At 42.2% G+C, this 16,051-nt stretch overlaps 1 protein-coding gene across 5 annotated transcripts in view; it reads left to right on the forward strand.

The window, feature by feature from the left end:
• LARP4B (La ribonucleoprotein 4B) overlaps positions 1 to 16,051 on the forward strand; it is a 114,776-nt gene that overhangs the window by 57,169 nt on the left and 41,556 nt on the right. For all 5 annotated transcript variants that reach the window (XM_073229482.1, XM_036993700.2, XM_073229481.1 and 2 more), the window contains 3 exons: positions 2,500 to 2,650; positions 2,901 to 3,041; positions 15,056 to 15,134. In XM_073229482.1, the coding sequence (XP_073085583.1) occupies positions 2,500 to 2,650; positions 2,901 to 3,041; positions 15,056 to 15,134 (371 nt within the window). The remainder of the gene's footprint in view (positions 1 to 2,499; positions 2,651 to 2,900; positions 3,042 to 15,055; positions 15,135 to 16,051) is intronic.

Below are 16,051 nucleotides of genomic sequence, written 5' to 3' on the forward strand. Positions count from 1 at the left end.
ATAAACAAATTTTTAAAGAAATATGTTTAATGTAAGTTATTTCTCATATGAATTATAGGAGTTAATGAACTCTTGATCAGTGTTTTGTTTGTGATATTAGAACACAGTACCATCATTTTTATGGGAGAATGAGGAAGATTCTGCCCAGGCCTCCCTAAAACATGTGACGAGGCAGCATGTTAAAAGTTATCTGAAAAAAACATCCAGGGACCAAACAGGATGAGGAAGATGGGAATATGCTTCAGCAGGTGTCTGCCCATCCAGAAGGGTTGAGGAGACAGAGCTGGCTTGGACCCAAGAGCAGGGGGCCAGGTGTGCATCATGGTGAGCCAGGAGCAGGCTGGTCCTGTGGGAATGGCAGCCTGGCTGTGCAGCCTTGGGTGGCCCAGGAAACCTCCAGCCCTGGAATGGAGGTAGTAAATTATGTGAGAATAGAGATTTATTCAACTGTGGCATAAAGCCTGCACAAATGTTACTCCCTCAGTAAACCTTGATCTCTTGAGTAGATTTCTCAAGCGTCTCTGTACTGACTTCAGGACTGCGAGGTTGGAGTGACCCAATGGTGCACAGAAGCGATACCAGAGAGCCTGTGGGCGAGGGGAACACGGTCCAGCAGTGCGAGCACTGCAGGGGTCTCAGAGTGTTATAACTCGTTTTTAGGAGGCTGTGGGGCCAGTACTAGGAACTGCACTGTAACTGAGTGTGTATTGTATATGGCATGGTGCTGCAAAGGTACTGAAAATGGATAAGTCCAGCAATAGCTGGTGTTAGGAATGCACATGAGATGAGGGCACCATTCTCTGGGTGCAATAGCACTAATGCAGGGAAGGCACCACGTGTACTGTCTGTTGGAAAGAAACCAGCTCCAATCAGGAAAGACTGGAAGATCTGAGCCAGAGATGGTTTATACATGTATTGGAGGAGGAAAGAGAAGAGACAATGCGTTAAAGAGACAGAGGACCAGATGGAAAGCTGTGTGTGGGGGGAAGGCAGGGAAGGCAGGGAGGTCTCCATTAGGAGCATCTCCATTGAGCTCTTTGCTCACGAGGCAGGACTTGTGCCAGCTTTGTTCACCAGTAGGCCTTGTTTTCTTAGCGCTGTGCCTGGCACTTAATGAGCATTTAGGCAGTAATTGTTGGAGAGATGGAGAGAAGAGAAAGACAGAAGACAAACACTGCAGAAGCAGAGGCCAAGGATGACCCACAGGTTTAGGCGTCATGTAAGGGGAGTTGAATCAGTGCTTGGTGAGTATATAGCCTTGAATGAAGGGGGATCCTGCTCTTTGCCCTAGCACCAATACCTAAAAAAATAAACAGTTCCATATGGGTGTGCATTAGGTGCCTGGTTTTGTGGGCATGGTGTTTATTGCTCTTGCCTGCCACGTGTGAGCAAAGTACATGCAGTAGTTCTAACCACATCGGCTTTTACTCTCAATTTCAGAAATAGTTTTGTTTTTCACTGCAAGCTGTAATCACCCCAGCCACAGTGAATTCAATCTATCTTTGTAAGATTGTTAATCCTTTGTTTCTTGATAGCTCATCATAGGGCTTCCTGACCCTTTCCACACTTGGAGGTAGCATTGATGACACCCACTCCTCTTTGGGGTTGGGACAGAGGCTGCTTCCAGCTTGGAGCTCCTGCCTGGCACTGCCTGAGGGCTCCTGGGGCCCTAGACCTTTGTTCCTCCCTTAGGAAGCTCTGCTCCATGCACAGTGATGTCCAGACTTGTAAACTTGGAAAAGGCAAATAATTTGGCTGGGTTTGCTGAGATTGTGGCAGCAGAACTGGAACTAGTCTGGGAAGTAGCTGTTCCTGGGACACGAGCTTCCTTTAGCTTTGTGGAGTTACTGAAGGCTCTTAAGAGAGGAAAAATTAAGGGTGACTGCGGGTTTGATAAGGTGTACTGGGAAATCTACACCAGAGGTGGAGGCACGAGCTGTGTGGACATCTAGAGCATGTCCTGGACACTCAGAGCACTAAGGGCAGAAATGCTCGGCACTCTCAGAGCAGCAGGGAGGCCAGCCTACCTGCTTGGGGATGAGCACTGCCTGGTGATAGGCCTGGAAGAAAACCTTGGTTATCCTGTGGAACTTTGATTCATATGAGTACTTTGTTCATATGAGTGTTTGAGGTTTATTTTAGAATTTTATCTACATTCTATTCAGGTTTGTAAATCTGAAAGTTGTATGGGGTTGTCTAGAACAAATAGGATGATTGCATCACCAGGTGTTCATCAAGTTACAGGTTGATAGGGTGCTGATTCCTCCATGAAGGTTGGGAGCCTTGCCTTTTATTCCCAGTTACCAGAGAGCCTTGTACTTGGTAGGAGCTGAAGAACTGAGTGGTGAATGTATCAACTTTGTATACCTGATTCACCCCCAGATACATGTAAATAATAGGCTCAGCCTTGCTTGATGATGTGTTGACTCTGAATTAGTAAGTAAAACTGCCCTTGGTTAGAATTCAGATACAAATATACATAATCAAATTTTTTCCTAGGTACCAACAGCCAGGGTTTCTGAGCTAAACCCTAATGCAAAAGTATGGGGAACTCACATGTTACATTTGAAGGCAAGTAGTGCAGCAGACGGCGGTGTGAGCACAGCCTGGGAAGAGAGGTCTGGCCATCACACAGACTGCAGCCACAGTGGTGAGTTGTGCTTGAGAACATGGTGAGCAGTGGCTTTGCTCTCAAGGCTTGATTTTTGTTTCCTTTTAATTCTTCTTGGAGAAATTGCTACTTAAATTTTGTGTTATGATTTGTGACATATTTAAGAGCCAGCAGATCTTTTCACAATCATATTAAAATAATTCAGGTAACTGCAAGTATAACCTTTTTTTGTTGTTGTAAGAGAAAGTTCTTCTAATCCTGCCTTTTGGGGTAAAATTCCTAATTACAGGACTGGATGCCAGTGGTGATGGTGATGAAAGTCATGAACATGTGGCACTGTCAGATTTACAGGAGTCAGACCAGACAGCCACAAGCCCTCTGGCTCTGGACCCCTCAGAGTATGAGTCTCTGCCTGAGAATGGCGAAACAGGTAAAGCTATGAGTTCATTTTCATAGACTTCATTTATTTTATGAGTTCATTTTCAAACAGACTATGGGCTCTTAATGTTGCTTTTTGAAATTGAGCTTGTTAAATCTTTCCCTAAACAATGTGCCTTCCATTGCTTCCTTCGATTCTACCTTGACGTCGCTCTTGTGAGGATACAGAGGTGAGTTCTGGTCAGGGAAGGCATCCTGCAGAGTGTAGGACCTGCACAGTTCCTGAAAGGCAAGTTGGATGAATTGGGAGAAGCAGAAGGTTGACTGTAGGGGAGAGAGTCGGTAAAACTGCAGAGAGGGAATGTTAATGTTGAAATGAAGAGTCAAACCCAAGTTTGGTTCTTTGAAAGGGGTATTTAAAGCTATTTTCAGGAGAAGAGAAAGAACAGGGAGCTACACTGATGGTCAGTGACTGCAATGGGGTATGGGTGGGGACTTGATAATATGGATCAATGTAGTAACCACATTGTTTTTCATGTGAGACATTCATAAGAGTGTATATCAATAATACCTTAATTAAAAAAAAAGAACAGGGAGAAGAGAGCAGTTCCCTTTGGTGGCCAGGGTGTGGGCTGATGTAGAAATGCCTGTAGGTAATGGGACACTGATTGCTCACCTCCAGCTTTGTTTCTGCCTTAATCTAAAAGACCAGTATGTTTTTAAAACCCCACCAGACTGAAAGAGTGGGTGGGCTTCACTTCCATTGTTACCAGTTGGATGGGGCAACTTGACTGGAAGAAGTATCTCCCTGCAAGTGGCTCATGGGGATGGTGGTGAGTGGGTGCACAGTGGGTGATCAGTCTCCCAGCTGATCACATCTGGAGACCTTGAGTTAGAGGAAGCATGCCATCCTTTGTGGTGCTGTTGCCTGCTCATTACCAAACATCTGTCACATACGAGACGTATACAGCACCTTATAAGTGGCATTAAGTACTTGTTTCATTTTTCCGCATAAAGGGTGACCTCCAGGAAGACCTTGTCTTCACTGTTGGCAATGGGGCTAGCCCTTGTTAAGTGCCTCCCCCATTGGCCCACTGAACATCAGTGTGGCCCAGGGAACACGCCTTCCTGAACCTCTCTGACACCTTTGTTCTCCCCTTAGACCCTGCTCTCACCTTTTGTTCACAGGGGTGGCAGGGGGGCCAAGGATAGACCGTTAATGAGGCAAAACTGATGTATAGTAAACATTGCATATTTTAAGTGTCATCTTAGTTTTTCTTTAAGTTTTACTTCTCTTGCTCAAAGCACAATATTGAGTGTACTGTAGGACTTGTTTGCTGACTCTGTCTCTCGTTGATTTATCTGAGTTTTATAATGCGTGTACACCTGTAAAACCACCATCACAGTCAATGATAATGAACACAGCCATCACCCTGAAATATCCTGCACCCTGTGCCCTCCCTGTCCGCCTCCCACCAAGGCAACCACCTGTCTGCCTTCTATCGCTGGGTTAGTTTGAGTTTCCTAGAACTGTATGTAAATGGAGTTTGAGAGTACGAGCTCTCTCTGTCAGGCTTCTGGTACTGGCTTACCAGTTCATTCATTGAGACTCATTCACATAATGTTTATCCATGGTTCCTCCTCACTGCCGATGAGTATTCTGTTCCATTTTCTACCATAGTGTGTTTTTCCCTTCGCCTGTTCATGAATGTTCGGGTCATTTTCAGTTTGGGGCTATTAGCAATAAAGCTACTGTAACATTTATAAGCAAGACTTTATATAGATACATTTTCATTTCTTGTGGGTAAATACGTAGGAATGGGACAAATGGATCATCTGGTGGGCATATATTCAGCTGTCTAAAAAATGACTTGCCCTGGTCCATAGAGGCCCCAGTACTTGGTGCCTTCAGCTTTACTGTTTTAGCCATTCTAAAAGGTAGGCAGTGGGATCTTACTGTGGTTTTCATGTGCATTCCCCTAATGACTAATGGTGTCAGGCATCTTTTTATTTGCTTGTATCTTCCTTGCTGAAGGATCTGTTCAAGTCTATTACCCATTTTCTTACTGGTTTGTTCTATTTTGAGTTTTTAGAGTTCTTTATATGTTTTGAACACAAGTCCTGATCGGATACATAATTTGCAAATACGTTCTCCTAGTCTGTGGCTTGAATTTTTGTTCTCCTAACAGTATCTTTTGAAAAGTAGAACTTAAAAATTTTTGATACAGTCCAATTTTTCAGTTTTTTTCTTTTCTGGATTTTGCTTTTGGTGTTGTGCCAAAGAAGTTTTTGCTTAATTGACTGTCACAGTGGTTTTCTCCCAGAAGTTGTATAGTTTTAAGTTTTAATTGTTTTGGGTCCCTGCTCCATTGTTAGCTACTTGTTGTGTTTGGTGTGACGCACAGAGCACAGTTCCATTTTCCACAAGTGGACATGCAGCGGTTCCAGCATCTACCTTCCTCTCGTCCATCGCCTCTGTGCTGCTGTCAGAACCACCTGTCCAAGCACATGGGCTTATTTCTGGACCATGTCTTTCCTTACATGTATCTGTTAGTCTGTTTTGACAACAGTACTGTACCATTTTGATTACTGTAAATAATTCAAACAGGCAGTGTTAGCCTTCCAGTTTTGTTCTTTTTCAGAGTTTTTTTTGGCTATTCTAATTTCATTTCCATACCAGTTACAATGAGCTGGTTAGTGTCTATAAAATGCTGAGATTTTTATTGGATTGCATTGCATCTACAGATAAGTTGGAGAAAATTGGCGCCTCCGTGCAGTGCTCCAGAGCAAGGCAGGTGTCTCCCCTTGCTTAGGTCTTCCTCAATGTGCCTTGGCTGTATTTTTTAGTTTTAAATGTACTGGTCTTTCACATATTTTATCAAATTTATCCTTAAGTATTTTGTAATTTTTCATGCTATTGTGTTTTTTAAAACTTTAATTTGCATTTGGTTGTTACTGGTAAATAGAAATACAATTAATTTTTGGACTTTGATGTCATACCCTGAAAACTTGTTAAGATCATTTAAAAGTTTTAGGGAGTTTTTGTAGATTCCACTGGGTTTTTTACATCATGACAATCCTGCTGTCTGGGAATAAATTCAGTTTTATTTCCTATCCAGTCTTTTCCCTTTTACTTCTTTATCTTGCCTGATTGCACTGGATAGCACCTCATTACAAAGGTGAACAATGTGGGGAAAGCCAGCATCTGACTGATCCTGGAGAAACATTCAGTCTTTTACTATTGATTATAATGTTAGTTGTAGTTTTACATACATGACCTTTACCAAGTTGATGAGTTACCCTTCTTTTATGATTTGCTGAGGGTTTTTAAGGATATTGGAATTTTTCATGTTTTTTCTCCATCTATGGCGATAGTCATTTTTTTCTGTTTTAGTGTGTTAAGATGAATTACATTGATTTTTTAAAAAAATATTTAACCAGCCTTACATTCTTGGAACAAGTTTCACCCCCACATCATGATATAATAACATTTTTGACAAACTTTGCTTAGAATTTTTACACCTGTGTTCATGGGATGGATACTGATCTGTAGTTTTCTTTTTGATATATTCCTTCCTGTCCATTTTTTTTTTTTGGAAGAATTAATTTTTTCCTTAAATAAAGAAGTGGAGCCATTTGGGCCTTAAATCTTGTTTCAGAGAAAGTTTTTCCTACAGTGTTTTTTAAAATAGAGGGCTACTCAGTTTCCCTGTTCCTTCTTGAGAGCGCTTTGGTTACCTGTGTCTTACAAAGATTTGGTCCATTTCATCTAACTTGTCATGGTTACTGCATAGACTTGCCCCTAACCTGCTACTTATGCTTTAATATCTGTAGAATATGTGGTCATGTTACAGCACTTATTCCTGTTCCTGGCTTCTCTTTTGTTTTGTTTTTTTGTTTGTTTCCCTAATCAGTCTGGATAGAGGTTTGTCATTTTTGTTGATCTTCAAGAAGAACCAGTATTTGGTTCCAATGAGTGTTCTTACCTGTTCCAGCAGTTTTCATCTGATCTTTATAATATACTTTCTTCTAATTACTTTAGGTTTAATTTGTCATTTTTCTAGTTCATTGGTGTGAGGCATTTTTTCTTTTCTGATGTAGCAATTTAGTTCCATAAATTTTTCCCAAGTACTGGTTTATCACAGTCTTGCAGATTCTGATAGGTTGTTGCATGTGTTTTGCTTTTAAAGTTCAGTTCAAAATTCTTTCTAATTTCCTTTTTTTCTTCTTTGGTTCATGGGCAATTTAGAAGTCTGTTATTTAGTATCCATATATTTGGGGCCCATATAGTCCAGGTAACATTCTTTGATCTAATTCTATTTAACCTCATTGTGGTCAAGGGAAATGCTTTGTGAGACTTGAATGCCTTTAAATTTGCCAAGACTTGGATTGTGGCCATTTGAGTAAATGTTTCCTAGCACTTGAGAAAAGTGCATTTTTCTATTGCTATGCAGGTGTTCTATAAATATCAGCTGGGTCTTGTTGAATGATAGTTTTAAGTCTGTCATAGTCTTTCTGGTTTCTGCCTACTTGTTCTGTCAGTTATTAAGAGGTGTTCTATCAACTTTTTTTATTTATCTTGTTTTCCTTTTAGTTCTGTCAGTTTTCACTTAATGTATTGTGGGGTTCTGTTTTAAGATTGTTAGGGCCTCTTTCTTGATTAGTTGACTCCTCTCATTGTGAAATGACCTTCTTTATCTCTGGCAATTTTTTTTGCTCTGAATTTACTCTGACATAGTCACTTCAGTTTTCTTTTGACTACTGTTAGCATGACCTATCTTCTTCCATCCTTTCACTTCTGAACTATTTGTGTCTTTATATTTAATAATGTACCTTTCTTATAGATACCATAACTGTTGAGTCTTGCCTTTTAAAAAAATAAAATCCTGTGATCTCTGCCTTTAATTCAGATATTTGGAGCATTAATATTTACTATAGTAATTGTTACAGTGAGGTTTGAGCCTCTTAACCTTGCTATTTGTTTGAGAATCATTGTAGATTTATGGAAGAATTGAGAACTTGAGTAGAGTTCCCATAGACCAGATGTCCAGTTTCTTCCTGTTCTTAACATCTCACATAGTGATACATTTGCTACAATTACTAAGCAATATTGGTACAACTTACCTCATGTCCTTTTCTGTCCCAGGGCACTATGTTACTTTTATAATCATATCTCCTGAGGGTCCCCTTGGCTAACACCATTTCTGAGACTTCACTGATTTTTGAGGACCTTGGTGGTTTTGAAGAGGACTGACCAGTTATCTTGTAGGGTGTTCTTTTGTTGGAGTTTGATGTTTTTCTCCTTGTGATACTAGTATACAGATGTGGGGGCAGGAAGGCCACAGAAATCAAGAGTCATTGTCATGGTATCACATGAAGGGTACATGGTGTCATTGTTGATGTTGGCCTTGGTCACATGGCTAAAGCAGGTTTATTAGTTTCTCAACTGTAAAGTTACTCTTTCTCTGTTTACTCTTTGGAAGGTAGTCACTGTGCCCAACCTGCGCTTAAAGAGTGCCTCCGTCATGAGGGCAGAGGATCCATAAATTACTTGCATCTGTCTTTTCTCCCTCGTTTATTTTTTTTATTCGACCATTGGTCCATACAGTATGTACTTGTGACTGTTCATTTTATACCTTGGGCTGTGACCCAGTGCTGCTTAACTCAGACGTCGTATCTCTGGCCTTCGGGAGCTCTTCCAGCTGGCCCCACTAGACATGCCCTGTCAGTGTTTGGTGTGTGTGTGCTTTTTTTCTCTCTGCCTCAGTCCTGGAATCAGCTATTTCTCCAAGGAAAGTGGTATTTGAAGCAAAGCTTCATACATATCTATGTACTTTGCAGTTTGGTGCCCTTTATTCCTGTGTGTCGATCCCGACTTCCTTCTGGCATCTTTTGCTTCCACCTAAAGAGCATCTCTGAATGTTTCTTGTACAGATATACTGTGATGAACTGTTTCAGTTTTTATATATTTTTCATTTTTGCTTGGTATAGAATTCTAGGTTGTCAGGGTTTGAGGGGTTTTTTGGTCAGCCTTATGTATTCTTCACTGCAGTATTTCTGATAATTAATCTGATGTCATCTTTAATTTTGTTCTATTCCTATGTAGTATGTCATTTTTTTTTTATCTTGCTTACTTTTAAGATTTTCTTTTTATCAGTGGTTTTGAGCGTTTTGACAGTGATGTATCTTAAGGTAATCCTCATGTTTCTTGCACTTGGTGTTCAGTGAACTTCTTGGATCTGTGATTTATAAATGTTTTAATCAGACTTGGGAAAACTTTGGCTATAGTTCTTCAAATGCCCCCTTCCCCTGGCCATTTCTTCTCCTTCAAGATCTCCAGTTATGCCTATATTAAGCCCATTGAGGTTGCCCCACAGCTCACTGACCCCCTGCCCTTTTAAGGAATTCTTATTTCTGTGTTTCAGTTTGGAAAATTTCTGTTATATCTCCAAGTTCATTAGCCTTCAACGTTGTCTAATATGTTGATAATTCTATGAAGTGTATTTTTAATATCAAACATGGTTGTTTTCATCTGTAGAAGTTCCCTTTGGGTCTTTTAAAAATATTTTTCATGTATAACCTTTTAAGCCTGTGGAATGCAATCAGGATAACCATTATACTGTCTCTGTCACTGAATGTTAACATCTGTGTCTGTTCTAGATAGGTTTCTGTGGACTAATGGGTCATATTTTCCTGCTTTTTTACATTAATGGTAATTTTTGGTTGGATTGAATTTGTCTTTATTGAGAACTCAATATTTTTGTAGCTGCTTAAGTACTTTGATTATTGTTCCAGGATATAGCAAAGTCCCTTGGAAATGATTTGGTCATTTCATATCCTATTTTATGAGTGGAACAGTGTTTGATCTGGGAATTTTCTCAGCTGGGCAGCCAGTGCTCCGTGAGCTCAAGGGCTCCAGTCCAGCTGATGGGATGGGCACTGCCTCCAGCTCTCCAGCTCTGTGAGAGACACACATGCTACTCACATCCTTCCAGGGCCTCTGCCCAGCCTCAGGGAGTACCCCCCTTCTGTCACATGGCTGCATGCTTGATGGGGGCCCTGCCTGTGCCCTTCTTTGTGCCCTGTCTTGGCACCTCTTTGTTTCCTGCTGAGATTCCCTCTAGGTCCCACCTGGCTTCCTATTTCTTGACCTCAGGCCTAGCTAGGACAGTCACCTGTGTCCTATCTCAGGAACCAGTATCCTACATCTGGAAAACTTGTTTCTTTTATTCTATTTGGTTAGGTCTTTTTTTTTTCCCATTCAAAAAATATTTTTTCAAAGCCCACGGTGAGCCACATTTACTTGGGATACACAAGTAAGTATAAATTGCATCCTGTGGACAGACACTGACAGTTAATAGTGAAGCTGGTGATGTATATACTCTTAAAAGTATGAACACAATGGAAAGGAAGACGATGGGGGAGGAGACAGCATTTTCTAGCTTTATAGAGGTGCACAGGGTGAATATACTTAAGGTATACAACATAGTGGTTTGATATTACACATGTGCTGTGAAGTGGTCTCCACAGTAAAGCTGATTAACTTGCCCACCACCTCATATAGGTGGTACCTTTTGTTGTTATGCTATGAACACTTAAGATCTGCTGTTTTAGCAAATTTCAGTCAAATAACCCAGTGTTGTTTTCTGTAATCACCACACTGGACATGAGACCGCCAGATGCATTCATCTTGAAACTGGAAGCTAATGCCCTGAGACCAACGTCTCCCTGTCCCCGCCACCCCATAACCATGGTTGTACCATCTGGTTTAAGAATTCTGACTTATTTGGATTCACATGTAAGGGAAATCATGTAGATTTTTTCTTCCTCTAACTTACTTCACTTAGAATAATCTCCAGGCCCCTCCATATTGTCACACATGGCAGGATTTCCTTCTTTCTTAGAGCTGAATAATATTCCACTGTGCATACATGTGTGACTGTGTATGTACCACATCTTTGTCCACTCATCCATTGACAGACAGGTTGTTTCCATGTCTTGGCTACTGTGAGGAATACTTCAGGGAACATGGGGGTGCAGGTATCTCTTTGAGGTGCTGATTTCATTTCCTTTGGTTATATGCCTAGTAGTGGGATTGCTGGATCATAATGGTATTTCTATTTTTAGTTTTTTGAGGAAGCTCCAAACTGCTGTCCATGGAGGCTGCACCAGTTTGCATCCCCCACCTGTAGTGTAGAAGGGCTCCCTTTTCCCCACATCCTCTCCAGTACTTGTTTCTTGTCTTTTGGATGGTGGCCATCATGACTAGGGTGAGGTGTCATTATGGTTTTGATCTGCATTTCCCTGATGACTGGTCACGTTGAGCACCTTTTCATTTACCTGTTGGACATCTGTATCTTTGGAAATATGTCTGTTCAGGTCCTTTGCTCATTTTTTAATTGGGTTTTTTTGTTGATTGGTTTTTCTGCTGTTTAGTTTGAATGAGTCCCTTACACATTTTGGATACTAAGCCCTTAACAGATACATAGTCTGCGAATATTTTCCCCCGTTCTGTGGGTTGCTTTGATCTTGCCCAGTGGTCCATTGCTGTACAAAAGCTCACTAGTTGGCTGTAGCCTCATTAGCTTGTTTTTGCTTCTCTTGCCTGTGCTTTCAGTGTCAGATCCAAAAAACTGTTACCAAGATCAATGTCAAGGAACTTTTTTCCTACATTTTTTTCTATGAGTTTTACAGTTTCAGGTCTTATGTTTAAGTCTTTAGTCCATTTTGAGTTGATTTTTGTGTATAGTGTATTACAAATTGCCAGTTGCATTCTCTTGCATGTGGCTGTCTAGTTTTCCCAACACCATTTATTGAAGAGACTGTCATTTCCCCATTGTGTGTTCTTGGCAGCCTTCTTGAAGGCTGTGTGTAGGGGGGTTTATTTCTGGGCTCTCTGTTATATTCCATTGGTCTATGTGTTTGCTTTTATGCTAATACCATACTGCTTTTATTACCACAGCTTTGTATTGTGGTTTGAAAGCAGGGACCTTGATACCCCCAGCTTTGTGCTGCTTTCTCAAGATTGCTTTGCTTTTCAGGGTGTTTGTGGTTCCATACGAATTTAGTATTGTTCTGTTTCTATGAAAAATGCCATTGGAGTTTGATAGGGGTTACATGACTCTGTAGCTCACTTTAGGTAGTATGGTGATTTTCAGTACATTAATTCTTCCAAGAATAGAGGGTATCTTTCCATTTATTTTTGTCATCTTCAGTTTCTTTCACTGTTTTGTAGTCTTCAGTTCTTTGGTGGAAGTTATCTGCAGGTATTTTATGCTTTGTGGTGCAGGTTCACTGGAATTGTTTTCCTAATCTCTTCCAGCCAAGTTGTCACTGTGTATGGAAATGCAGCTGGTACTATCATGTAATTCATGTTGGCATTTTTCACTCTCTCCTCCTTCCCTTTCTGCTTCTCTTAACTGCTAGTTTCCTGTGACTGTCTCTTAAGTTGGCGGACTCTTCCCCACCTTGATAGTGGTGCTGAGGTCTCAGTTTTGTGTTAGTTCAGCCCCAGGGTTCTTTTTGGTTCTTTTTTAAGGTTTTTCTTTATTAACCTCCTCATTTCATTTGTATGCTGTTTCCTGATTTTGTATAGCTGTCTGTCTGTCTTAAATTTCATAGAGTTTAAGGTGATTGGGATTCTCTTGTCAGGTCACTGCAGGGCTCTGTTTCTTTTGGGTCAGTTTATTTCCTTTGGTAGTGTCGTATTTGCCTGATTATTGTATCCTTGCTTTGGTGCCTACATTTGAAGGAACAAATACTTCTTCCTATTTTTACAGACTTGTTTTGACAGGTGAAGGTTTTTTCCTGTTGGATTACCTCTGGAGTCACAGTCCTGGGTTGGACCTGGTCATGAAGCTACATATGACCTGGGTTGTAAAACTGTTAGCCAGACATGGATCTTGTCTGTCCCTTGGCACTCTGGGGACATGGTTGGGCATGTCTCCTAGAGGCTTTCTGGATGGGCAGAATTGTTAGTGGATTGGCAGCACAGATGGGTGGGCCTGCAGCCCACAGATCTGTCATAAGTCTGTTTCTGGACCTACTGTCACAGCAAGGTTGGCTGGCCTGTCTCCAGAAGGAGATAACGGGGCATCTTCCAGCAGGGGTCTGGCCAACAGGACTTCTCATGGACTGTGTTTCAAGGGGCCACTTCAAGGGTCATGCCAGGCCCCTTGCCAGATGATGCTATAGCGGGGTCTTCTGTGGTGAGTGCACTGCCTGCTGACAGTGGGCCTGCCTTCTCAAAACTGCTCTCGGTCTTGGAACACAGCAGGGTTTCCCAGCTCTCATCTGGACCCCATAGCTCCCACTTCTGTCTGAGGATGGGTGCCCAGTTGTTGCTGAGGGGACACGAGTGGGGACCTCCTGTCCTGCCCCCTTGCTGACGTTCCTGCCCCTCTACTTAGTTTTGCTGGCCATTTTCAAGGGAAGGTCAGTCTGGCTCTGTGGTCCATCCTGCCTGGAAGCAGATGAGCTCCTGTCTTCTTCACCATGGAGATGATCCGTCGGAGGCACCTCTGCACCCTGGCACTGACCTTGCAGTCTTCTGCTGGGACTGTACTTTTGTATTCTCAAGGCCCTTGCTCCCCGTGCCCTTTATGGGCTGGAAGGACTTTCTCCATGTTGCTATATCCTCTTGTATTAAATGAAACACCCTCGAGCCCCATCCTGTGTGTTTGTCCAGGCCTGCAGTGATGTGGTGCTGCCCAACTGAGGCACATTGTAATTCCCAACAGTTCCATATCCTGCCTCCATGGCTGCGTCCTCAGGGAGGTTGGAGTGTCCAGGGCCCAGTTGTCCAACAATTTGGGTGTGCCTCACCCTAACCCTGAAGAGTCCAAAATATTAGTTTATCCTTGAAGATTGCATGGGCCTCCCTGGACTTCCTGCTCCTCACTGTACCTTCACCAGCAGTCTCCCACACAAGCAGAGCACTCTCTTCAGATGCACAGTGGTTTCCTATCATATTAGGTCAGAAATCTCATGTCTTCACTATAGCGCCTGCATGGCCCACAGGATGTGGCTCCTATGCTTCCCACCTGTGGCCTCATTTCTTACTGAGTTGCCCATCAGCTCTCCCAGGCTTGCTGAACTCCTCCCCCAACCCAGGCCCATGTGCTTGCAGCCCCCTGCTTGGAATGCACTTTTCACAGACTCAGGGCAGCCATTCCATCAGAGCTCTGCTCCTTGCCTCCTGACGGTCTCGAGCAGCATGGGACGTGGGTGGTACTCTCCTTTGTGTCTTGAGCCTACCTGACAGCATCTATCCATCTACCTATATAAGTATGGATTTCCCCTCCCAGTTTGCCTTATTTAGGCTGAATGAATGGCAGTACAGCAGTGCTTGGCACACAGGAGAAACCTGCGGCGTGGGTGTGCATTTAAATGTGTGATCAGGAGATGCCTGTCTGAATAAAGGCATGAAATCAGACTGGCTTCAAGGACTATTTCAAATATTTGAATGTCCACTGTGACGTCAGTATCTTGGGAGTCTAGTGCCAGCTTGTTTCTTCCTGAGGATCTGCTTGCTTAGTAGTCTCTGGCAGAATCTCTAACTCAGCAGTTTCTCACTTGTAATTCTGGCCACCTGGAGACTTAAAGGTTGTAGTGTGGATTCTGCACAACCCTGATGGCCTATGTGTCCATGACTTTCAACCTCAATTTTTGGCCTATATTTATCTTCCTCTTACTTTGATCCTCTCCTTTATATTCTGTTATTATTGTGGTGTCTGTTTTCTTGTCTGCATATCCTTTTTGAACTGAGACAAGGCATTAACTAAGCTCATACTTTGCATGAGAAATACCTGCTATAAACTTAGCTAATAAATCTTATCCCTGAGTATTTTTTAAACTGTTGTTTGTGTTTAATGGGGATAGAGATTATTTTTTGTCTTTTGCCTGTTGTTTCCTTGTTACAGTAGTAAACTAGCATTTTTATGTTCTCTGTACAGTATGTAAATGAATTAATACATATGTTGATAAATTGTTAGAATTGCTTTACTGAATCATCTGATTGATAAATTTTAAGCCATTCTTCCTGAGTTGATAATTATTTTTTTGTAGGTGGAAATGAGTCTCAACCAGAAAGCCAGGAAGACCCCCGAGAAGTACTTAAAAAAACTCTGGAGTTCTGCTTGTCCAGGTAAAGACTGTAGGGCTTTTTCTGGAACCTAATATCGAAGGTTGTCCTCACTGGCTATTACATACAAATGTGACACCTTACATAGGAAGGGTGTGCATCTATTCATATCTGTGTCTGTGTACATCTGTTAATTGGAAATCTAGAATATTGAGGAGGGAGAGCCTTTGCCATGTCAGAGAACTGAACATAATCCCCCAGCTGTCCACAAGTCCATCCTGATGGTTATTTTCTGGGTTGCTTTCTGAAGTTCAGATTCCTGGGCCCTGCCCCATGCTTATGAGATCAGAGAGACACTCCTTAGCACACTAAGAAGTTTGAGTACAGATTTCCTGTATTAGTTGTCAAAATAGGCCAAATGCTGCAGTAGCGAATTGTTTTATTTATGTAGCACTCATATGTTTAGGTTTTTTTCCCGTGAAAAATACCTTTCAAAAAGAGAGTAGAACCTTTAAAGTTGAAATGGCAGAGCTGGGCCTACAAGATGGGATTGGATTAAATGTAATTTTCTTTGAGTATGAAGACAGCTGATTGGTCATGTATAAAGTTTTCTGTCATTAGTAGTCACTTCCCAGGTGTTTCTCTGGGCCTGCCTTCATGCCTCCCAAGGGCCTGATGCAGGCCCCTTTGGGAACAGTCAGGCTGCCTGAGGGAGAGGCGAGGGGCTGTGCGCTGGGTCTTGGTGTTCACAGGTCAGGGAGCCGCATATGCTGCATGACGACATAAATTCAGGGGACAGAGCTGCTGCAGAAGTTGAAAAGCCTTGTCTGCACCCACACCAGCAGCCCCTCTTTGCCCTCAACATGGCCAGGATCCCTGTGTCTGCCAGATGATAGGACAGAGCTGTGTTTCCCTCTGCAAATCAAGTCTCCCTGAGCTTGAGATTGCCACCCACCTTTGTTGTGGGACAGTGAGACCCA

This window comes from Manis javanica, chromosome 2 (assembly GCF_040802235.1).
Source record: "Manis javanica isolate MJ-LG chromosome 2, MJ_LKY, whole genome shotgun sequence".
In the NCBI taxonomy this organism is placed as follows: domain Eukaryota; kingdom Metazoa; phylum Chordata; class Mammalia; order Pholidota; family Manidae; genus Manis; species Manis javanica.